Source organism: Cibotium barometz, chromosome 24 (assembly GCF_041138505.1).
Source record: "Cibotium barometz isolate CiBa-2024 chromosome 24, ASM4113850v1, whole genome shotgun sequence".
In the NCBI taxonomy this organism is placed as follows: Eukaryota; Viridiplantae; Streptophyta; class Polypodiopsida; order Cyatheales; family Cibotiaceae; genus Cibotium; species Cibotium barometz.
Genome location: NC_141069.1, coordinates 2,451,099 through 2,477,395, shown reverse-complemented (window position 1 = coordinate 2,477,395; position 26,297 = coordinate 2,451,099). Strand labels below are relative to the sequence as shown.

General features: G+C 38.1%; 1 protein-coding gene across 1 annotated transcript; it reads left to right on the top strand.

Moving 5' to 3' along the window:
• Positions 1 to 16,285: 16,285 nt before the first annotated feature.
• Positions 16,286 to 18,796, top strand: LOC147624799 (caffeoylshikimate esterase-like). Its single transcript, XM_086818858.1, has 8 exons — positions 16,286 to 16,438; positions 16,560 to 16,653; positions 16,785 to 16,817; positions 16,914 to 17,060; positions 17,362 to 17,492; positions 18,050 to 18,187; positions 18,324 to 18,422; positions 18,558 to 18,796. The coding sequence occupies exons 1-8, from the start codon at positions 16,415 to 16,417 to the stop codon at positions 18,789 to 18,791; spliced, it is 900 nt and encodes a 299-aa protein (XP_086674984.1). The 5' UTR covers positions 16,286 to 16,414; the 3' UTR covers positions 18,792 to 18,796.
• The last annotated feature ends 7,501 nt before the right edge of the window (positions 18,797 to 26,297 follow it).

The window sequence follows — 26,297 nt, the reverse complement described above, 5'->3', positions numbered from 1 at the left end:
CTTAATCAACTCTTTGGGAATGACTTGGGGAATGAAAATTTAATATTTTAATCTCAAAGTGAATGAAAAACTGAAAGTGAGTGAAGGAGGTGAAACTCAGACATTTATGATACCATTGGAGGAGCCTATCAAAGTTTGGCTAGATTTCTTGATGGGAAAGAATGTTGAATGGAAAAGAGCCATGTGATTAGTAAGTGACATCATTATATCATAAGGACAACCTACAATCACCCCTAGACACATTGAGGCGTAGATGCTAGTGGGGAATACCTTAGAATTTGGGGCTATTTTACTATTCTCATTGGGGACTAACATGGAGTGGGAACTCCAAGTTACTCTCCTAATAATCTTATGAAATCATCTTGGGTGGATTTTGGGCAAATAGCTCTCACTATTCTATTGATCAATCAATGCAAAGTGTCACATGTGGGGGAACATCCAATCAATACATTCACACTAATCTTATGAGACGAGGAGATATTTCTAGAAAAGAAACCTTTACCCTAGAGCCTGAACTTGACCCTACTTTAAATCTCCCGATATTTAGTGTTGGATTTAAAGCATTTGGAAATATCAACACAATTCAAGCACAACCATGGCATAAACGTAATTTCATGACCCTTAAACTCTGGGAGTTATTAGATCAGCCCCTACACTACAAGCTCATCCTGAATGGATTTCTATTAAATGCAAGACATGAATATGCCATGTTTGGGGTTCTTTGAATAAAAAATCTATAATATGCAAACTAACTCTCTTAACTATAAGTCTTTGTGTGGTTGAGTTTGTGTTAGAATAATAGTTCTGGGATGGGAATGGATTATTGTTGTTCCCAATGCAAAACCATGCTTCATTAGCAATACAATTATTGTGAAGATTCACAACATGGAGATGGTGACACCATTTTGTGATAATGAGGATATGATATTAAAGGACCTATATGATGCTGAGCGTAAAAGGCTATAAGGCTCCTTTCATAAAGCAACTCAACTTAAAAACTTTCCTTTTCTATTGGAAGCTCTTTTTGACAAAGCCTTTGTCGCTTCAGTTCCATCCTCACCATCAAAAGAACATGCTTCCACCTCTAATGCCACAACCTCTTATATATGACATCCACTCTGGAATGTGTCCCTTCTTATACCATGTTGACACAGTCAACACCACAAATTGAATCTTACCTTGGCAAGTGTAACCCTCTGTAAAGCATCAAATAAACCCTTTGTTTGAGAAAATAGCCTCTTCAGTGAGACTGGCATTAATAATAAAGACCCACCCCTGCTACATCAGTATTATCTCATGATGATGAAGCTTCTACTCTCTCAGAGTCCCTCTTCGACCAACATTGCCAAATGTATTAAAGGCTTCTATCACAAAAACCTCATCATCAACAGCCTGAGTCATCGACAACACCACCAAAGGTCATCACTATAGTTGATAAAGGAAAATCCATCTAAGTGACCTCACCATCAACAACCTTTCTCACATGAAGACCAAAGCCGTGCAAGCATTGTCCTTAGTGGCAATAATAGTATCTTAACCATAAAATCCCACAATTATCTTAAGAAGATGAATAACTTTTATATTATCCTCACAAGTCAAAAGAATTCTTTCATGCCTCCCCAACGATTTTGACTTCAATAGCAGCTACATCAAGAGTCTTCTTGACTCAATTTACTGCACTTCATTGTATATTTTCTTGTAAGAGCACAAAATATATCTATACATATAAATATAAAAAAGAACATGGGATGAAGAATGCAGGGACATGTCTAATTCAAGATTATTTGACAAGTCCTGAAAATAGGGAAAGTAACAACCAAGAAGCTACAAATTTATTAAATGGGAAACTGAGATTCACTCTCTCATTCTGATGATTTTGTCAACATTCTTATCGAGCCCCCTAATCTGTTCTCCTCCATTGCTAACAAACCTTTGAATCGATGCTAACTTGAAATAAACAATGTAAACCTACTTTTGGGATTGCCTAGGGGAAATAAAAAGAAGAAAAGAAAATAAAAGAAAATTTTGAAACCACTCGCAAAAATCCCCACCTCGTTTACTAACTTCATCATTTACTTCCCTTTCCTTATAAAGGAACAATGACCATTGAACATTCATGCAACATCATAAGCATCAACAACAATAGCTTTTTAAATCTCCCCCAATAAAGTCTTATACTCAATCATGAGGACACGTAATCAACAAAAAAGGGAAAAATGTTAACCCATTTTGGGGTTAACAGGAGTTGCCACTATAATTCTACATCAAATAGCAAAGACAAAGACACCAAAATCAGTTATGATCAATCTATGAAGCAACGGTGTCCAAATCTACAACTTGGATGATCAATCTATGAAGAAATGATGTCCAAATCTACAACTTGGATGATCTATGAAGCAATGGTGTCCAAATCTACAACTTGGATGGGCGTCTGAAAATCAACAAAGTATTTATGGCAATTCTACTCCAAGAGCATGTGGCTACAAGCTACATTGGATTCCCTGTGAATGTACTTCACGTATGTATTATGAGATTAAGTATTGTTTAAGAAATAGGCCTCAACCTGAACAACCCTTTAGGGAGGTCACCAAGCAATAGGAGTAGATGCCCAAGAATACCATGGCTACCTAAGAAATGTACAATGCCCAAAAAATACCATGGCTAGCCCCAAGAAATGTACAATGCCCAAAATACCTAGAAACCACTATTTTGGCATAAAGCCTACCCATGAGAAAAAATCTACCAAGGAGAAGCCTCCAACAAGAGACTTTTACCCATAACCTAAGGCCCATTGGTGAATCCCTATCAAGATGCTAGAAGCTTAAGGATTCTATGAGGGAAACTCTTATGTTTGTGTCGTCGCAAAAACCTCACAATATACACTCCAATCTCTTAAGCCAAATTGAGGAAGTCGTGGCCCCAAATATTAGTTTCATCCTAGTAGCCACACTAACATCCATTGGATCTCTTGATGAAGCTACTAGTAGCTCAAGGCTTCTATATGGGGGGAGCCTCCATATATGGATTTTGAGGTCAACGAAGCCCACATTATAAGATGTGGTTTGATGGAGCTAATCGAAGAGCTAAAAGAGGGGGAGCATGTGGAATTATGATTCATAATCTTGATGGTTTAGCTACATAGTAATAGGAGTGAGACTCAAAGAAGAGTTTAGCAATAATATGGCCAAATACCAAGCTTTCTTCATTAGCCCGAGAACCCTTAGAGAATTAGGACCTGCATTGATCATGGTAAAGGGAAACAGTTAGTAACTCATCAAATTTTTGGTACATTGAGAGCAACACATCCTCTTATGCATTATTACCACCACTTAGCTTTATAATTATTCACACATTTTAAGAACTATCTTAGAATACATTCCACAAGTGTAAAACTTCATTGTAGATTATTTGGCAAGTATGGCTACCTATGGATCTTTTTCTCAGAAGAGTGCATCATTCCTTGTCTGAAGTGACACCATCACAAATATGGGATTTTGTCCAAGGGGCTAAGTTATTTGGGATTAAGCACGTTTTGAGAGAGTTAAGCATGTTAATGAATGAAAGAAAGTAACTCTTTGATAAGCTTGTGTACAAGATAACCATGGTCCTAAGAACATTGAGTGACGTAAACTTTTCTAGCACCTTCTTCACCTTATTCATGACACTCTAGACGTGTTGGAATTTTGTCCAAGGGGCTAAGTTATTTGGGATTGAGCACATTTTGAGAGAGTTAAGAATGTTAAGTTAGGAAAGAAAGGAACTCTTTGATACGCTTATGTACAAGGTAACCATGGTCCTAAGACTTTTTAAGTGACGTAAAATTTGCTAGCACTAATCTTCTTCACCTTATCTCATGACACTCTAGATGTGTTGCCCAATGGATAATATACTAGCCTTAACTGAAGATCTATGCGAGAGAAACTTCTTTGCAGATGCCACTATTGGATAATTATTTTCAGGCCTATTTCTTGGGCACTTGATCAGCATAGTTTAAGTGTGTGTGAACACTTATGGCCTTGTATATAAGTCATTTTCTCTCATAATGTAACATAATCTTCCATTGTGCAATTGATTCTTGCTCTTCCTAATCCTTTATCTAATCTTCTTTTCTAATGCATGCTTATGATTGTGTGTGAGTGGTGTGAGGTGAGAGAAGGGACAAGGACCCATAGTCCAATGTGATGGTCTGACAACGCTTTTCTCATGGGAGATGGTAATGAAAATGGCTACCTAAGGACGTGTGGATCTCTTGAAGAAGTGTGCTTGAGCTTGACCATTGGAAAGATCCCCCCATGACGGCTGAAGCTTGCTAAGGTAATCTCTTGTGAATGTGTTTCTAGGAGAGGCCAAAGTGGGTAATAACAAAGGAACCCATTTTGGAAGCTGATTCACCTACAAAACCAAGTTCTAGTTCTGTGGAACATGAAATACGAGGATAGGTAAAGAATCTCCAACTTTGGTGTTTCACAAGGATAATCACCTGATGTGTCCTCCCGCTATAATCTTGCAGCCTCAAGGCCAGGTAGGCGTAGGAATTATGCTATTAAAAACTTCATAGCCTAGCCCCATGGGGCATGAAACTCTAAATCTAGAGATAGAGGATTTTATGTACTACTAGCACGTGAATGAGGACACCCCGAACCTTTCAATATCCCAAGCCTTGTCTTCCAAATACATGCCATCACGTTAGGTAAAGCCTAATACTTCTCTTATGTTGGTGTGTTGATTGACATCCCCCAATCCAATATGGAGATCGAAAACCTTGTTAACAAAGATAGAGACCACCTTGCAGGCCTCAACCTGAACAACCCTTTAGGGAGGTCACCAAGCAATAGGAGTAGATGCTCAAGAACACCTTGGTTAGCCAAGAAATGTACAATGCCCAAAAAATACGATGGTAGCCAAGAAATGTAGAATGCCCAAAAAATACGATGGCTAGCCAAGAAATGTAGAATGCCCAAAAAATATCTAGAAAACACTATTTTGGCATAAAGCCTGCCCATGAGAAAAAATCTACTGAGGAGAAACCTCCAACAAGAGACTTTTACCCATAACCTAAGGCTCATTGGTGAATCCTTATCAAAATGTTAGAAGCTTAAGATTTATATGAGGGAAACTCTTATGTTCGGGTCGTCGCAAAAACCTCATAGTCTACACTCCAATATCCTAAGCTAAATTGAGGAAGCCATGGCCCCAAATATTAGTTTCATCCTAGCAGCAGCAGCCACTAACATCCATTGGATCTCTTGATGACTCTACTAGTAGCTCAAGGCTTCTATGGGGGGAGCCCCCATATATGGAACAAGATGTGGTTTGATGGAGCTAATCGAAGAGATCAAAGAGGGGGAGCATGTGGAATTATGATTCATAATCTTTATGGTTTAGTTACATACTTATAGGAGTGAGACTCAAACAAGAGTTTAGCAATAATATGCCCAAATACCAAGCTTGCTTCATCAGCCCGAGAACCCTTAGAGAATTAGGATCTGCATTGATCATGGTAAAGGGAAACATTTAGTGATTCTTCATAACATTTTGGTACATTGAGAGCAACACATCCTCTAATGCATTATTACCACCACTTAGCTTTGTAATTATTCACACATTTTAAGAACTATCTTAGAATACATTCCACGAGTGTAAAACTTCATGGTAGATTATTTGGCAAGTATGGCTACCTGTGGATCTTTTTCTCAGAATGTTGGTAGCTGAGTGCATCATTCCTTGTCTGAAGTGACACCATCACAAATATGGGATTTTGTCCAAGGGGCTAAGTTATTTGGGATTGAGCACATTTTGAGAGAGTTAAGCATGTTAATGAAGGAAAGAAAGTAACTCTTTGATAAGCTTGTGTACAAGATAACCATGGTACTAAGAACTTTGAGTGATGAAAATTTACTAGCACTAATCTTCTTCACGTTATCATGACTCTAGACGTGTTGGAATTTTATCCAAGGGGTTAAGTTATTTGGGATTGAGCACATTTTGAGAGAGTTAAGCATGTTAAGGGAAGAAAGAAAGGAACTCTTTGATAAGCTTGTGTACAAGAGATAACCATGGTCCTAAGCCTTTTTGAGTGACGAAAAAATTGCTAGCACTAATCTTCTTCACCCTATCATGACACTCTAGACGTGTTGCCCAATGGATAATATACCAACCTTAATTGAAGATCTATGAGGGAGCAACTTCCTTGTATGATGCCACTGTTGGATAAAAAAAATTTTAGGCCTATTTTTTGGGCACTTGATCGGCATAGTTTAAGTGTGTGTGAACACTTATGGCCTTGTATATAAGCCATTTTCTATCATAATGTAACATAATCTTCCATTGTGCAATTGATTCTTGCCTTTCCTAATCCTCTATCTAATCTTCTTTTCTAATGCATGCTTATGATTGTGTGTGAGTGGTGTGAGGTGAGAGAAGGGACAAGGACCCATAGTCCAATGTGATGGTTTGCTTTTCTCATGGGAGATGGTGATGGAAATGGCTACCTAAGGAGGTGTGGATCTCTCGAAGCAGTGTGCTTAAGCTCGAGCATGGGAAAGATCCCCCATGATGGTTGAAAATTGATAGGACTAGTGTTATTAAAAACTTCATAGCCCAGCCCCATGGGGCATGAAACTCTAAATCTAGAGATAGAGGATTTTATGTACCACTACCACGTGAATGAGGACACCCCAAACCTTTCAATATCCCAAGCCTTGTCTTCCAAATGCATGCCATCACCTCAGGTAAAGCCTAATACTTTGCTTGCGTTGTTGTGTTGATTTCATCCCCCAATCCAATATGGAGATCGAAAACCTTGTTGACAAATATAGAGACCACCTTGCAAGGCTCAACCTAAACAACCCTTTAGGGAGGTCACCAAGCAATAGGAGTAGATGCCCAAGAATACCCTAGCTAGCCAAGAAATGTACAATCCCCAAAAAATACCATGGCTAGCCAAGAAATGTATAATGCCCAAAAAATACCTGGAAACTACTATTTTGGCATAAAGCCTACCCTTGAGAAAAAATCTACCAAGGAGAGAAGGAACTTTTACCCATAACCTAAGGCCCATCGGTGAATCCTTATCAAGATGCTAGTAGCTTAAGGCTTATATGAGGGAAACTCTTATGTTTGGGTCGTTTTGCAAAACCTCATAGTCTACACTCCAATCTCCTAAGCTAAATTGAAGAAGCCATGGCCCCAAATATTAGTTTCATCCTAGCCCCTGCCACTAACATCCATTGGATCTCTTGTTGAAGCTACTAGTAGCTCAAGGCTTCTAAGGGGGGAGCCCCCATATATGGCTTTTGAGGTCAACAAAACCCACACTACAAGATGTGGTTTGATGGAGCTGATCGAAGAGCTCAAAGAGGGGGGGCATGTGGAATTATGATTCATAATCTTGATGGTTTAGTTACACAGTTATAGGAGTGAGGCTCAAAGAAAAGTTTAGCAATAATATGGCCAAATACCAAGCCTTCTTCATTAGCCCGAAACAATGATCATGGTAAAGGGAAACAATTAGTGATTCATAAGATTTTTGGTACATTGAGAGGAACACATCCTCTAATGCATTATTACCACCACTTAGCTTTGTAATTATTCACAAATTTTAAGAACTATCCTAGAATACATACAATAATAAAGAAGAAGGGTGAGCATCCCGTTGTATGGCCTCAAATCACACGATTGGTACATAAATATATCTATTTTTTCTGGGCACTTTAATGTTTATGTTGTGTGGACTCTATATTGATCTTTTATTGTTTTTAAAAATTAATTACACTAGTTTATACTTCCAATATCAATTGTTGGTGTTTGTGGAGAAGAGAAAGCTTGGAATGCCATCTATAAATTAGGTAGAGTGGCAAGGTGAGATCTAATCAAAACTATAGATTTGTGCTTTTGGTATAACATATAGCTTTGAAATTATCTATTCTTCTTTAATTTATCATTTCTTTCTTTCTTGAATAGGTGGATAGTGTCAAAGGAGATTCATCAAGATTCCATTGAGGCTCAAGTTAAGTTAATTGAGGCGGTGTGTATGATTGAAGAAATCTTTCCAAGAAGCATACTCACAACTCAGTTGCACCTTCTAGTACATTTGGTAGATGAGGTGGCTATATGTGGCATTGTTCATAGTCGGTGGATGTTCTTTCTTGAATGCTTAATGAAAACCTTGTAGATATTTGTGAGGCAAAGGGCAAGGCAAGAAAGAAGCATGGCAAAGTGTTGGTTGGTGTAAGAATCCCTCATTTACATCTCAGAATATTTGAAATAAATAGATCCATCTATGCCAAGATTCATACATAACAATCAAGATAAACGAATGGTGTCACATGTGTCACATGGAAAGAACACATTCAAAAGATGGATGAGTCCATGTGCAAAAGGTCTTTAGATTTTGTCTTCTTAACACTTTTGTGATGGAAAAGTGGATTAAAAAATATGAAGATGCAAGGAAGACAAGGATAGAGGAGAGAAGAGCATTTAATAGCTCAACACAAAGGCATACGGCATACCCACCCAACGTAAAGGCTCTTCCAAAGGATTGCAATATTGAATAGCTTAGAGATGATGCTCTAGACCAAGCCAAAAGGATGGGAGAGGATATTATAAGAGAAGAAGAGAGTATGCAAGGGAATGCGACTACCATGTAAGTAAAGATGTTTAATATTTAACTAACATATATTGTATTTTGCTAAGATATATAATGTTGAATACTAAATTACTTACATATAAGCTATATTCATATTTTTAATTGGGTTGCAGTATAAAATGCCTAATGCAATGTGGTCAGAAGATCAACATTTATTTACTCAACGTGTGGACTCCAAGAGAATCACATATGATTGTGGTATAATAGCAAGTTTTGACCAAGATAGTCAAACTAGTAGAAGTGATAATATTAACATTATAGCAAAGAAACTTGAATATTGTCGAACAATTAAATACATCTTGGATATTGGATTTAGATCTTTTAAAGTATTCATCTTTGATGTTGAGTGGTTCAAAGAGGTATATAGAGGTACTCAACCGTCAAGAAGCATCCAAGCAGATTTTTTACAATTGACTCAACTAAATTATGACAAGATTCAAGAGACACATATGTTCTACCACAATGTTGTGAACAGGTTTGTACTTGATTTTCAATTTTGACGAATTAATAGGTAAAAGGAAGATATTGTTTATATTCTCTTATAAATATTTTGTGGTTATTCTTTTTAAGTTGTGTTTCATCTGGATCAAAGAGATCCTAATTGGTGGTCTGTAATACAAGTTGCTCCTTGATCTAAACGTATGTTTCAAGATCAAGATGTTGAAGAAGAAATGCATGATGGACCATCAATGGAAGATGTAACTAACAATCACTATGAGCCCCATGAGGACCAAGAAATGGAACAAACCCATTGAGAATTTGAGGAATGCAATACAAATGAAAATCTACTACCTTTGGTTTCATTAAATGAAATCAATGAGCCTATGTGTCATGACCATGATGATAATACCTCTATAAATTTTTTAAGTAGTGGAATCGGACTTTATATTGATATAGGATCCATCGAAATGATGGACTTAGAGATAGAACAATTGGCATGCATGGATTTATTACAAGATGGAATTGATAATAGTACTAATTAAATATATATATCATCATAATCTATGTACATATTGATTGGTTTGTAATGATTTGGTGATTTTTTTGTTGTATTTCAAAATATTTGGATGTTTGATAAATTTGGACTTAGAGATAGAACAATTGGCATGCATGGATTTATTACAAGATGGAATTGATAATAGTACTAATTAAATATATATATCATCATAATCTATGTACATATTGATTGGTTTGTAATGATTTGGTGATTTTTTTGTTGTATTTCAAAATATTTGGATGTTTGATAAATTTTTGGAACCTTAATTTATTTTATTTTTTTATTTCCACACAAGTTTTACATTCACTTTTTTCATCGGCGTTGATGAGTGGTGGTTATACCGACGATTATAGCTTTGTTTATAGTAGTTATTATAATGACGCTTATAGCGTCATAACATAAAACGTGACAAATAAGCACCGCTATTGCTTGCTTTTGTTATAATGAGAAAGAGAATGTCCAAGCTTACATCAATAAATTCTTGACATTATTTTACTCTTGCCTTGCCAACCTCCATGGCACCTTTGTTAAAACCACCTTGTCATTGACTACCCTTGGCCATGCCCTTTTCATGCGTGCGATATCCTTTAGGTCATCCCTTATTGACTTGGTGTCTTTTTTACCAATGAAATGGTCCCAAATCACTGATGCCACATTCTTAAAAATGTGCATTGGATCCAAAAGATGGTGTATTCTTAACTCTTTCCAATATGGTAGATGATAGAAGATTGAGTACCTTTTCATGCCCACATGTGCTATGATGGGAGTCACCCTCCATCTCTCGTCCCACTCTCCATCTCTCCATCTTCCCTCTAATGGCATTGTAGGAGGTGAACGCCACATGGCTTCCAATCTTCGCCTCTCATTACAACAAAGAAACCTAATGGAGCGTAATTAGGTTGTTTGGAGGAAGAAATCTATGATATTCAACATACACTACTTTTTTTAGTGCATGTGCTTGTCTCTGGATACAAGTGATAGTCCAGAAATTGGACATGCATTATATCCTACAGTTGTGAGACCTACCAAAATGGCATGTAAGAATTGAAAGTTAATATACATTATAATATATTAGAGTTATAAATGGAAGTTATGCATGTGTAGATAATAATCGATTTATTTAGTGACATACCTGAGCACTCCATATAGCTTAGAAAATCATGCATAGTCCACATCAAGATACCCTTGACCATCGCCTTGTGACATGAAATCGGATGAGAAACATCATGCACCCTTATACCTCTCCATAATTTGTCGAGCTCATCAATCAAGGGCTCAAGGTATACATCCATATTCTTTACCTTGTCCTTCTCGGGCACAAGAAGCACAAGCATCACATGACCTTTCTTGATGGACATCCATAGAGGAATATTGTAATTCACAACAACAATGGGCCATGTGGACCATGATGTAGACCTCAATCCAAGTGGATTCACCCCATCCATACCCAATCCAAGTCGTCAATTACAAGGCTCATCTTTGAACTTTGGCCATTCATACTCAATGTGATCCCAAGCCGGTGAGTCGGTGGGAATCCTCATCATGCCATCAGCTGAACGATGGTTCACATGCCATGTCATTAACTCAGCCAAATGGATTAACACCTATACATATGTTGAATGCAAGGTATAATAGGAAAGTGCCTCAATACCTTTTATGGATTTTTTTCACCGTGTAAATCCTTCCTGTAATGATCCTCTCCACAAATTTGGCATTGCATGACATTGGCAAAGGCACAATCATTACAGTATGCATGAATTTGAGCGTAATCCATACCAAGCTCGAAAAGTAATTTTCAAACATCACTTTTTGTTACGGGCATCAAATTGTTTGTAGGGAGCATCTTCTTTAATAATTGGAAACGGCTATTCATACTATTATCGCTCCATCCATATATTAATTGCAAGTTCAAGATTTCCAAGCATGCCTGCAAAGTTGAGTACTTTGCACCCTCATATAATGGTGTATTAGCTTCCTTGTGTAACACATCCTCTCTGTCAGAAGTTTGAAAGTTCGGTGTCCTCGCTTTGGAAAAAGTGAGTGATTATCTCCTCCACATCCTCTTCCTCTATCTCATGTGGAGGAATTCCTCGCTCTTTAAAAAATACTAAACATGCTCCACTTTTCAAGTTCTCCTTATGATGCTTATACTCCTTCCTCACGATGAAAGAATAATGAGGCATATTGTGTAGTACTTGTGCACGAATGTACATTACCTCCTCATCCTATAATGAACCATATTTAATAATGATAATCAACATTACATATGTCAAACCATGAGTTTACATATCATCTCATAAGTATATATACTAACCAAGGAATTGACTTGAGGCATCATGTTAGTTGGCATTGGTTCAAAAGATCCCCATTTTCTAATATGATCCAATGTGACTCTTAACGTTCACGTATACAAACATTCTTGCATCTTGCAAATGAACAAGGGATTCTCTGGACTCCAAATGGATGGTGACCCATCACTATCCAAACTAGTAGAAGACATCTATATAGGGGAAAAAATGTATAAATTAAAATTTGAATATGAATACATGCACTAAATTTAGTGGTGTCAATGGTATATGGAATGATTTTCTCTCTAGAATTTTCTCAACATCGCTATATGCAACACTAAAGCGCCGCTAGTGGGCGTCGTTTATAGCGGTGCTCAGAAAATAACTTTTCAAACCCACAGGGCGACCCGAACACAGTTCTTTTCTCCCCCAAAATATTCTCTCCACTCCTTTCTTTGAAGGAGTGCACCGACTCCATCTACTCCATCAGTCTACCTCAATCCCATGCATTTGTACTTCCTTACTCTTCCTCTTTCTCTTTCTTTTTCTCCTTATTTATTACTACATGGCTATGGTGTGACCTAATTAAGGTATTCTTCTCTTATGCTTAACCCTAATGATTAGTAGAGGGTATATTATGAGATTAGGGTTATCACTTTTTTTAATTTTATGTATTCTTCTCTTATGCTTAACCCTAATGATTAGTAGAGGGTATATTATGAGATTAGGGTTATCACTTTTTTTAATTTTATGTTTTATATATATTGCACACACTAACCCTCTCCTTCTGCTTGACAATAAAAAAGTAAGCCCTCTTTTTCTTGTAATCTGAAGTCTAGTTGTGGATACTCACAAACACGGCAAATCAACCAAAGATCACTCGAGAGAAGGGCATAAGAATGCAGAAGCCATGGAGGATAAGACACCAAATTAATGCAAAAAAGAGGCAAGAATGAGAGCCCCACATGTGAGAGAGAGGGAAGAAGAAGAAGAAGGAGAAGTTATTACCTCCCTTCAACTACCCTCCATCACACGACAACCTCAAATCTCCCTTTTTATTTATTAATATTAAAAAGTTTATTACATTGCTTTTATAACATTTGGAAATAGGCCTTATTGAAAAAAAAAACTAAAGGTAAAAGTTCTAAAACAATGCCAAGCAATAGGAGCAAAACATGTGACTGGCATTTTAAATAATTTTGTGAACCTGCTTTAAGAATGCCGACACTTACGAAGTGGCAAAGCAATCTAGCAATAAAATTTTACAAAGGCATGAATGCCATGAGAGATTGATAAAATATTATCTTTTGCTGATATAACCGCTTCTTTTTAGCCTTTTTGGTGCCAAAATTGGAAGCTAGCATTCCTCCCACACTTAAACTTGTGAGCGTCCCTGCAAACAAAATGCCAAAGAAGAACCTCCATTGTTGATTTTTCTACACTTCACATTACAATCCTGAAACTCCTCTTCCACACACTTCTTCAAACCTCAAACTCCCAATCACTCCAACTCTTTCACAACTCCTAATCTAACCCATCAAAGATAAGAAAGAGTCCTCTTCAAGAACCCTCTTCAAGAAAGAGTCCTCTTCAAGAACCCTCTTTCACATGCTGTGTTTGCTAACATCTAACTTGGAGTTTGTTAGAGGTTAGGAAACACAGCATGTGCTTGCTGCCCCCCATCCCACTGAAGAATATGTTGAACGCATCATTGCCTCCTCCTCCACAACATGTGGCACATTTTTTAGTTTCACCAACATTGCAAAGGTTGGGTGATAAGAGTGTATCAGAAAGGTTTGAAGGTGGAGGTAAACACTAAGGTTTCTCCAATTAAGGATGCAGATAATGCGTGCCAACATAGCCACAGATTTAACCCTTGTACTATGTGAAACAAGAAAATGTGTTAGTAGAGTATCGTTTTTAAATAGCTAATTCTTATTTTTATATGTTCACATTTTTCAAATGGAAATCTAAGTTTTATTAAACCATAAACTTTTTGCAAAATCCAAAGTATGTATCCCTAAACTACTATTTTATCCTTTTAAATCCTAATGCAAAAAATTCAACATTTGAGGGACCCATGTACTCAAACTTCAAACTATGAAGACTTTTAAAAGTTGAAAAAATGAAAAGGTATATATCCTTTTGAAGGCACACACACAAAGTCATTACCACAAACATGTCATGTTCATTTGACAACACAAAGTAAGTTACCATGGTCATAATTTGACAACACAAAGTTGTAACCACAAACATGTCATGGTCATTTGACAACACAAAGTCATTACCACAAACACAAAGTCATTACCACAAACATGTCATGGTCATTTGACAACACAAAGTCATTACCACAAACATGTCGTGGTCATTTGACAATATAATTATGGATCATCACATACCTATCATAGACCTTTGACGAGATGATTATGGATTGAGTACTTAATTTTATGGCAAGAGGGCTACCTAGCTATGATTCATGGGGGCTCATTGAGGAGACCATTTTCTTGCACACCCAAGGTGTGACATACATAATTCCAATCATGGGCTTTAAGTGGGCCCTTGCTCCTCCTCGAGGTAATTAAAATGTCTTGAGCATTCCTCAAAAAACGTAAGCCAATGTGTCTTTGCTTAAGCAAATCTTGGATGGAAAGGAGCCCTGCTTTTCATGAATCTAGCAACCACAAGTGGATCAAGATGAAAAGTTTATAGATCTGGAGGTTCTGATGAGGCAGCAGAGGCTAAGGACGTTGGGCAATAAGGGTCCATGTCAAGGGTTTGAAGAAGGAGGTGAAGGCTAAGGTTTCAGCAATCAAGACACATGACCCATGGCATAGCCACAAGTTTTGACCCATGGCATAGCCACAAGTTTTGACCCTTGGTAGTAAGTACTATGTGAAAGTAAATAATAAATTTAAAAATAACCCATGCTTATTTTAATACATTCAAGTTTTTGAAAAGGTAATTTTAGTTTCATGATAAGATCATTTAACCGTAAACGTTTCCTCAAGAATCAAAGTCAAAAGTGTGCAACCCTAAACTACTTTTTATTGCTCTATGGGATAGAATGAGGAGCGGGCCCCTCTACCCTCAAACTTAAAACCATGGAGACTTTTGAAATTTGCAAAAAGAAAAATAAAAAGGTGTCCTTTTTATTTTTGGAGGCGCACACACAACGTAGTCACCACACATACATGCATGATGCGTGTGACAACATAATTACATACCTATCACATACTTTAAACAATAATATAATTATAATTATGGATTGACTGCTTTAAAGTTTTTTGGATTGACTGCTTTAATTATAATTATGGATTGACTGGTTTAATTATAATTATGGATTGACTGCTTTAAAGTTTTTTGGCAAATAAGCTATGATTAGTGGGGCTCACTGAGGACCATTTTCTTGTACACCATAATCCCAGTGAGATGACATGGGCTAGATGTGGGCCCTTTGCTCTTCTTGGAGGGAACTAGGATGTCTAGAGCATCTTGTGAGAAGAAAAGCCATGAAATGGATCTATTCATTTATTTAAGGAAGCCCATGCTTATTTTCATACATTCAGGTTTTTGAAAAGGAAATCTTAGTTTCATGATAAGATCATTTAACGGTAAACCTTTCCTCAAGAATCAAAGTCAAAAGTGTGCAACCCTAAACTACTTTTTATTCCTCTATGGGATAGAATGAGGAGCCGGCCCCTCTACCCTCAAACTTAAAACCATAGAGACTTTTGAAATTTGCAAAAAGAAAAATAAAAAGGTGTCTTTTTTTTTTTGTAAAGCGCACACAAAAAAAAACGTTTTGGGTGCATATTCACCACAGACATGCATGATGCGTGTGACAACATAATTATGTACAATCACATACTTTAAACAATAATATAATTATAATTATGGATTGACTGCTTTAATTTTTTTTTGGCAAATAAGCTATGATTAGTGGGGCTCATTGAGGAGGACCATTTTCCTTGTACATCATAATCCCAGTGGGATGACATGGGGTAGAAGTGGGCCCTTGCGCTTCTTGGAGGGAACTAGGATGTCGAGAGCATCTTGTGAGAAGAAAAGCCAATCTATTTATTTATTTAAGGAAGCACGCCAAAAATGCTTAGGTTAGCCATCACACGTAAACAATGCGCGCTTATCGTAGCATATAGAGAATTATAATATATATACTACGAACCGTTAACCGTAGGTTAATTTGAGTTCTGTTATTGATCGATTAATCTGTCAACTTTAGGTTAAATTTTTCCAGTGCAGATAGAGGCCTGGTTGACTCGCCCTGCACATGATATTATTAGAGTCCTCCTCGAAGGTTGAATTCTTTGCGTGAGTGTCTTGATCAACTCGTCTATATGTATAATAACAACAAGACCTGCACGACGATTCAGAGAGCGAATCATCTCCTTCGTTCTCGTGACAGATTTAGGGGCCAATAATTATTTAATACTAGTCTCAAACATCAACAATTATAGTAGCATTATGGCCAGCATAAGCTATGCAGAGGTAAACCAAGTATTATTATCACTTTTAACAGTTATAATTAATTGGCTATGTTAAAATAGCAGCAAATCAATCCATTAGTCTTTGACTTGCAAGATGATCATCAACTGCTTGAATTTTGCAGGAGTTCTTTTTGAATTCTCGAGGATTGAAGCTTTTTACATGCAGATGGTTGCCTGTTGGGATAGAAATCAGGGCTTTAGTCTTCCTTTGTCATGGTCGACTGCCAAAGACTTATTTGGATTTTTCCTTTTTAACCTGCATAGGATTGTAACAGAGATGGACAGTTGATTTCAGGAGAAATATAAATCATATTTTTTTGCAATTGCTCATTATTTTGAAATTGCAGGATATGGCATGGAGTGCAGCGAGTTCATGAAAGGTAAGTTCCATTCATGATGATAATTAACATGCGAATTATCGTTTCAATTATGATATGACTTTTGCGTGCTAATTAACGCCGTAATTGTAAGCGCAGGGGTGGCAGTGAGGCTTGCTACGGCGGGCTATGGTGTGTTCGGAATAGACATCGAAGGGCATGGCAAATCTGGGGGCATGCGCTGCTACATCCGCAGCTTCAGCCTTGTTGTAGATGACTGCATCGCCTTCTTCAAGAGCATAAGAGGTGCATTGATTATCGTTATTTATAGCTAATTCTACGCTTTTTGATTCCGTGATTAGTGAGACACGGCTTGTTAAGGTATATAATTGATGTACGTACATTACTACACTCGATTTCATGCGTTGATTAGGTGATCAGCTAATGAGGGAGATCAAACCTTTGATTAGATGAATAGCACTTATACGAGTTGAATGCAAAGAAGATGATTTAAGGACTCCATTAGGTGATCAAGTTCTTGATTGGATATTTTTAAGTAATTGATGATGGTGGTGAGAAATGTGAAGGCGTTTAATTTTTGAGACAGAGCGTGGGGAGTACGAGGGTAAGCCAAGGTTTCTGTATGGGGAGTCGATGGGAGGTGCTGTGGCTCTTCTCGTCCATCGGAAGGAGCCGGAAATTTGGAATGGGGCAGTGCTGGTGGCCCCCATGTGCAAAGTAAGCTCAACATATTTATGTAATTGATTAAGGCATGCTTAGTATATATATTAGTAAAGCATACATGAGCACAATCCAGGCCGTCACACGTTTCAATATAGACATGTACATATCTCAACTACTACATGACATGTCATGCACACCACCCACATGACATGTCATGCAGATTGCATGTAATCGCATCACACTTCTCGCACCACATGAACATGAAAGCCATCACGAGAGCACTAGCAATAGTCCACATGTTTTAATTTGCGCACCTATGCATGCCATTTGGTTTTGAAGATTACATGATATTAGATCTCTAAAAGTGGACTTTTATAGTGGTAATACACATATATATGAGAATACAATCTGATAATAATTATCGCAAGGAACTTCGTGTATGTCCTCACAAAAGATATCAATTTGCCTCCATGTGATAGTCACTATAGCATGCAATTTCGATTTCGACTACATATGATAATATAGATCTCAGAAAATGTGGTGACAGATTTCATGATTAGAACACACGCGTCGCAAATAACATTGGGGTTGCTTATATATTGCTTATATAGATCTCTGAGAAATTGAAGCCACCACAACTTGTAGTTGATGTGTTGACAAAGCTAGCACGTGTGATTCCCACGTGGAAGATAGTACCCACAAGAGACATCATCGAGACCGGCTTCAAAGATCCTTTGAGAAGAGAGGAGGTATCAATGTTCATGTTTGCACAACACCACTAATTCATATTGGCAAATGGAAGAGGTAGCCTGTTAACATGTATTAGGTAATTATTACCATTGTTGTCCTTAATGCTCACAGCATAGTGTTTTGTTGTATGATTAGATCCGGTCAAACCCTTATACATACCTAGGAAAGCCTCGGCTAAGGACTGCGTTGGAGCTACTTAATGCAAGCATGTATTTGGAGGAGAGACTTAATGAGGTTTATACACATACTACTTAGAGTGTCGTGATTAATTAGACTGTCGTACGTGGTTGGTTTGCATGGACGCGTGAGATGCGATTTCTGAGTAGTTTTTTTTTTTTTTTTGGGGGGGGGGGGGGGGTGGGGGTGTAGGTGACCTTGCCGTTTCTGTTGTTGCACGGGGAGGAGGATGTGGTGACGGAGCCGGCCGTAAGTAGGCAGCTGCTCCGGGTGTCAAGGAGCGCGGACAAGACGTTGAACATGTACGCGGGCATGTGGCACGGCCTCACCTGTGGCGAGCCCTCGGACAACCTGGAGCGGGTGTTCCGGGACATCATCGCTTGGCTTCGCCATCGGACGCCCACGCCCCGCCCACCTTCCGAGTAGCAGCCCGGGCCCACGAAACGCCCGCCTGCCGCCTCCCAAAAAAACATATTCCACGCAACTCATTCCCAAATATATATATATTCATTGTTTTTTCTTTTCAATAATGATGTCTGGTTTTTTTTGGTTTAAGCCTTCGGCCGGCCTTAGCCAAGTTATAAAAACTCATCTTATAAAAAGCCTTTTGAAAAACAAAACCTTTTTATACAAAAGCGTATCCTATCTTCAAACCACCTTAAGACACTATTATGAATGCGTGTGTTGGTGCCACGTGGCCCCCCAAAAAAAGTCAAAAAGGCTGAGAGTTTTAAAACACTATACATGTGTGTGAGTATATATATATATATATATATATATATATATACATACATACATACATACATACATATATATATATACATACATACATACATACATACATACATATACATTATGTATATATATAAATATATATATATACATACATACATACATACATATATATACATATATACATACATACATACATATATATTATGTATATATATATAAATATATATATATATATATATATATATATATATATATATACATACATGCATACATATATATGTATGTATATATGTGTGTATGTACACATATATATGTATGTATATGTGTGTGTGTGTGTGTGTGTGTGTACATATGTATATTTATATAAACGAGTGGCCCAAAACCGCCCTTCTCTCTCTTTCTTTCTACCTCTTTTTATTTTTTCCTTTTAAAACAAAACAAAAAACATTTTATTTAAACTAATTATTCTCTCTCTCTCTCTCTCTCTCTCTCTCTCTCTCTCTCTCTCTCTCTCTAATACTGACTCTCTCACTCTCACTCTCACTCTCTCTAACTCTTAACATTTCTCTCTCTCTCTCTCTCTCTCTCTCTCAAGTGCTCTCTTACTCTATCTACCTCTCTCTATTTCTCTTGAACTAGCCAACTCTCTCTCTAACTCTCTGTAATACTCTCTCTCTATAAGACTCACACTCTATCTCTCTAACTCACTCTATTTGCATCTCTCTCTCTCTCTCTCTCTCTCTCTCTCTCTCTCTCTCTCTCTCTCTCTCTCTCTCTCTCTCTCTCTCTACCTTTCTCTAACTCTCAATCTCTCTCTAATTCTCTGTAACTCTCTCTCTACCTCACTCTCTCTTTAACTCTCATACGTCCCATTCTTTTTTTTTTTAAACGAGAAGAACTAGAACACCAAATGGAGAATTGTTGGGTCTACTCAGTCCTTTCTCTAACAATTCTTTTACTTGTTTCTGGATCTCTTTTTTGCTCAAGCATGTTAACTCGATAAAGAGCTTTACATAGCAGAGAGCTTCTAGGGATTATCTCAATTTTATGATTGTAGAGTACAAATATCTCATGTCATATTTCTCCAACCACCTTGAAGGGTACTATAGATAACCTACTCGATCGTCGGCTACCTTTGTAGATTTTCAATAAAATTTCTAAATGAGTAAAAGCTTGCTCTAACAAGCTCTAATTTGATTAAAGACTTGTGTAACATTGGGAAACTCCCTAATGAACTTGTAAAGCAATATGCAATGAAGCTAACTGACATGATACGTTTGTATGAAAGAGTTGCTAATGTTGATATTGGCATTGTCCTTGAATTTTTCTCGAAGGGACTAAATCTAGTCATCCAAGTCAAGTTTTGACTAGGTTAGGATGCACTAGATCTTGAGCAAGCTATTGTGAATGCCATTCACATAGAGAGCTCGTATAATTACACATATAACCTAAACAACCCCACATATCACATTCCTTATCCTTTTTATGCTCCTAATCAGATGGGGGTTGCATAACAACATCTAGTGATGTATTCCACTCCACAAAATCCACTTCTAGTCAATAATTCAAATCCGTTTACTCAACTTTTACTACCATCAGCTTCTATCCATGTTCTAATAACTACACAATCTCAACCTTTATCTTTACCCCAACCTATAAACAACACACTAGTAACTATCTTTTACCCTTCATCTTCATCTGAAGTGTATGAATCTTTAGCTTCCAGCCCTAGTGACATCTAAAGCATGCTTAAAAATTACATGAACTAAATTAATGAGAATCTTAAGTCTCTAACCCACTAATGTAAACTTCATGAAGAAACAACAAAATCTGGTGGATGCTAAGAAACATAAGATCCAACCCACTTGTGTTGCTTGCAAGGCATCTAGGGATCATCATCTCACTAGGGAATGTACCAGCATATTCAACGTACTTATACTGTTGCAACAAGGGTCACGTGGAGGATGATTGTTTCCAAAAATTTAAGGATAAGAAAAGAAGAAACCAACAATCCCAACCCGCTCGTGTTAAACAATCATAGAACAGACACTGCTAAACCAAATGGGCAAAGTTGGTCACTCCATTAGAAAGGGACTAGAAACTACACCAAGGTGAGTGAGGAGTTATCATCTAAGCCTAAACCCTGTATTCACTTCATTGATGTAGTTCCACATGAGAGCACGGTTACAATTATGGAAAGGATACCAAGGTAAGTGAGGAGTTATCCAAAGAGAAGAAGGAAAATGAAATCCCACCTATCAACACTTGTACCCCAAGTAAAGAAAAAAAAGAGGAACCTACATAAGCACTTACAAAAGCAAGAGTATGACATCAGAAAGAGGGTAAGCGATAGTATCCTATCTCACGGTTTAACATTCTCAATTCACTTAATAAGATTCCTGCTAGAAAATCTAAAGTTTAAAAGATAGACCCATGATATAAATAGATAGCGACGAGTGCCCATCTATTGATTTTATGATACATGAGTTAGTGTTTAAACATGATGTTATAGACCCAAGATTTGGTGCTAATGTTCTTAGATATTTATGCTCTCTTTATACAACTGGGCCTCACCTTCAATGGCACTCCAAAAATGGGCTTAAGAATTGCAGACCATAGAACTAGCCTAGCCGAAGGTTTTGTCCCAGGTTTACCTACCATTATCGTAGGAAAGATAGTCTTAGATGACTTTTATGTCATTATATTATGTCATAGGACAAGCCAATACAGAGTTTTGTTAGGAAAAACTTGGATTAGGAAGAGTGTCATGTTTGGTAGACATACCTAAGGGTGTCTTTATTTTGGTTGTGGACCATTAGGAATTTTTTGGACCCAAAGAGGGCCTCTTGGATTAACTTTTGATTAGGAATAGACCAATAGGAAGAGGGTTGGGTGCACATTTTTGACTTCTTTGACCCAGGGGCCTAGGTTTTGGTTTGCTAGTGGGGCCTAATTACTACTTTTTTCTCCCATCTTTCGGCCTCATCTTTCACCAAACTACCGGGCTTTCTGTGTTTTTCCTTCTGCGTGCGGCCCTGAAAAGTCAGAAAATCTTAAAAAACCATAGGTTCCCAATTTTGAAAGAATTCCTGCCAAGATTACAGATCCAGCTGTAAGTACCTCTACATGAGCTTCGCTAATACTAATAGGGACCCGGGCGCTTACAGCATCCCCCCACCTAGAATTGCGGAGATGAAAAATCCTAAAATTTGAAAATTTTCAATTTTTTTCCCAAAAGTGTATTTTCCCTCTCAAACTTTCCCCCAACATACTCTAGGTTTGGAAAGCTCATTTTGAACCTCTTTCTTCCTCTTCTAAGCTCTCCATTGTTGCAGAAACTCCATACCTCTCAAGCTCTCCCTCCTTGTCAAGCTCCCTCTCCCTCTTTCTTCCTTTTCTAAGCTCTCCATTGCTGCAGAAACTCCATCCCTCTCAAGCTCTCCCTCCTTCTTAAGCTCCCTCCCTCTCAATCTCCCTCTCTCTCTCTCTCTCTCTCTCTCTCTCTCTCTCAAGCTTCCTCCCTCTCCATTGCTACAGAAACTCTATCCCTCTTTAGTCTACCCTAGGTTCAGGAAGCCTATTCTCAAACTCTAACCCTCTTTTAAGCTTTCCATTGCTGCACTGAAAACCCTGAACTTTCTCTCCTCTCCACTCTTCTGTTGTAAAACAAGCTTTTCTTTTCCCTTCACTCTTCCAGTAATGTGAGAAGACCTAGGGAGAAGGTCAAAGAGCTTATGCTGCATAACACAAGAGATGAGGAACAACCACTACAAGGCCTCACTGGAGTTTTCTATGCTATGCATGCATCCATTGGAGAGGTAATATTAGTAGCTCAAAGCCCAAGTGATCTTGTATAGAACAATATCTTTTTCTTTTCTCACTCATATTTTGTAGGTAAAAAACCAAGTTTATTTGGCAAGCTAGAAGAGATCCCCAACCCCCCTCTTAACAATCCCGAATGGCCCAAACCTGATGCTTGGATCATCTTATGCTTAAAGTTTAAGATGGTAAGTGATTTCAAGACATCACTCAAGTTTTCAAAGGCATCTAGGTCAGTAGGGCTAAATTGGTTTTGTCCTTTACATGTTTTTGTGCACATGTTCAATTCCATGCCAATGCACCAAACAAAAATAATGTATATTTAAGGAGGTACGGTCTGACTTCATTCAAGGATTACTAGGAGAGGGTTGGGAGGTTAATGAGGGGTCACATCAAGGTGATGTGTACAAGTACAAAGTAGTAGATTCTACAGTGTCTTTCAGGTTCTTGAAGGCACGCTCTATTTTGTACATGCATCTACACTACCAAAGATGGATGTAAAAGCACGGGACATGGATCCCACTTCAAGCCTCAGAAGAAGAAATTTAGCATCATGGGCTTTGACAATGTGGAAGAGTCAAGTTTCAAGTTGATGAGAAGAAAGGTATATCTGATTCCACTACATGTCTAGAGTTAACCCTTATACTTTCTGGTTATTGTGCCACTTTCTATATTTTTACAGATTGGGAAGCGTAAGGAGGGGACAACCATGGTCTCAGAATCATGGCAAGGTGCATAGCCCTACCAACACATAGTAGGCATGTGGAAGAGCTTGAAGATGAACTGAGTATATGGGAAAATAGCCTCTGTTCTGATGCACGTGAGGGGCAAGAGTTTCAGGATCGAGGTGAAGGCAATGACAAGCTTTCAAGTCAATAAGGAGATGGAGATCAACATGAAGTAAATGTCACAAGAGGGGCAAAAAATGAAGACATTATAACAATTTTAGATTAGATGACATGCTTGTAATTTTGTAGCAGGCCCTTTTTTAACCAATCTTTATTTAATTGAAATCTTAATATTTTTGCAAACTGTATTTTTTTTGTCTGGCGGTCTAGTGTGAAAAGGCCAAACTTTAAATTTTAACTATAAATAGCCAAAGGTGCCTTCTTTCTCATTTTCACACGATAGAAACCAAGCATTATCTCTTTGCATTCACATGGCTAGCCACTTTGACAACTTCTGTGAGTTTCTCTCCACCACCCCGTGGGCGGGCAAGAGTAAGCTCTTTGTCATGTTCTCTCGTGAAATTGACTTTGAAATCTCCTTTCCCCATTGCCCCAATGATCGGTGGGTGCCTGTTGAGCTGCTTAAGTACATTCAACAATATACCCGCCCCTACATCCAGTGCCTTGAATGCTTCATCGACATCTGCATCCCCCGTAAGAGCTTACTGTACCTTCAATAAGCAAGAGGTGAAGAGGTTGGGAAAGGGCAATTTAGGAACTAGCTGGTTCCTCTCATGGCTCGACACTTTTGCATTCCTCTCATCAGCGATGAGGATTCGGATGAGAAGGTAGAGATGCCTGCATTGCAATTGGCAGGGTATTTTAGGGATGACAAGGAAGTGAAGGCTGTGGGAACGAGTGCTGGTGTAGAAGAGCAGCTTGCATCAGAGCACTTTACAGAGGGTGCACAATCTGCAGAATAGCCCACTACTGTAGTAGAAGATGCGGGGCCATCTTCCCCACACCAGGAGAGCAAGGTGCTGCCAGAACTTGAGATCAATCTCTTGAGCACCATTGTGGTGGAAGGTGAAGAATACTTATTTCTTCATGACCTTGAAAAGACAGCTGGCTTGAGAATGGATGAATGCCTGGGCATTATATGCACGCGATGTGAGGTGGACCTTGATACGTCCAACCTCGGTCCTCACCTAGATAGTGCTATATTACCCCTTGGAGAATTTATCGCAGAGACAATTGCTTTGGTCAAGGAAACTGTGGTTGAGACCGCGGAGCAAGCCCTAGTTCCAGAGGAGGAATTCACAACCTTACAAGACAAACTAGAGGCTGAAAAGGATACCCTTGTTGCTGGAGCAATGGAGGAGACCAAAGCACCAAAAAAGGATGAGGCTAAGTCCTTGATTGACCTCTCCGCCCCCACTAGCACTTTGGCAAAAGAAGACATTGAGCAAGAGGTAATAATTAACCTTTTACAACCTAGAAACATTTGTAATTATGTATAGGAAAATATTTTGATTTTTCCTTTGATTGCAGAGGGTGGTTGAAATTGACGCATTTGCTGGGAGAGGCGGTGGGGCAGAGCAGAGACCAGGCCAAGGTCCATGGACATGATGCTGCGTTGGCGCATTATCTTGGTCGACTTCCTATGGATGGCATTGCCATTATCCATAGGGACTACACCCCTCAATCTGCCTTCACTCTCTTCTTTTTGAAAGCCCTCTCTAAGGTGCTCTGTGTAGCCTCTATGGCACAGAGCACCAAATGTATAGTTCTAATTAAAAAATCCCTTACCTTCGATGTTTTTGGTTCTGGATTTAGAGGTAAGCTTCTTGTTCGTATAGGTATAGCCAAATGCATAGGCATAGAGGATCCTCAAAAAATAGCCCAATCACTCCTTGAGCACACTCTGCCCCCACCAATAACAAGAGAGGGAAGCTCAATATTGTAAGAAAGCTTTTGTAAAGATGATGTATCATTTCTAATACAATACAATTTTTACAAACTTATTTCATCAAGTATATCATTGTTTTTTTTTAGTTTGTACCATCAATGTTTTTGTGAATGCATCAGAAATGACCTTGGGAGCCTGCAGGAGTAGTGCCAGAACAGCTTCCCCAACCCTTCAGGAGCAATTTTGATGCATTGGATGATAAATAATGTATTTTTACACATGATTAAAGGTATTTTTATCTTGTACATTACTATTTCTCATAATCAATGTACTCAACTTGATTAATAAATGCATCAAAAATGATTCTGAGTGGCTGGGGAAGCAGTGCCAGAACAGTGCGAATTTTGAGCCTGCACCGCTGCTCTTAGAGCCCAAATTTGCACTGTTCTGGCATAGCTTTCCCAACCCTCCAAGAGCAATTCTGATGCATTGGATGACAAATAATGTATTTTTATATATGATTAAAGGTATTTTTATTTTCTAAATTGCTATTTTTATAATTAATGTGCTCAACTTCATATCAGAAATGATCCTGAGTGGATGGGAAAGCAGTGCCAGAACAGTGCGAATTTTGAGCCTGCATCGTCGCTGCATAGCCTAAATTCACACTGTTCTGGCATAGTTTCCTCAGTCCTCCAAGAGCAATTCTGATGCATTGGATGACAAACAATGTAATTTTACACATGATTAAAGCTGTTTTTATCTTATAAACTATTGTTTCTCACAATTACTATACTCATC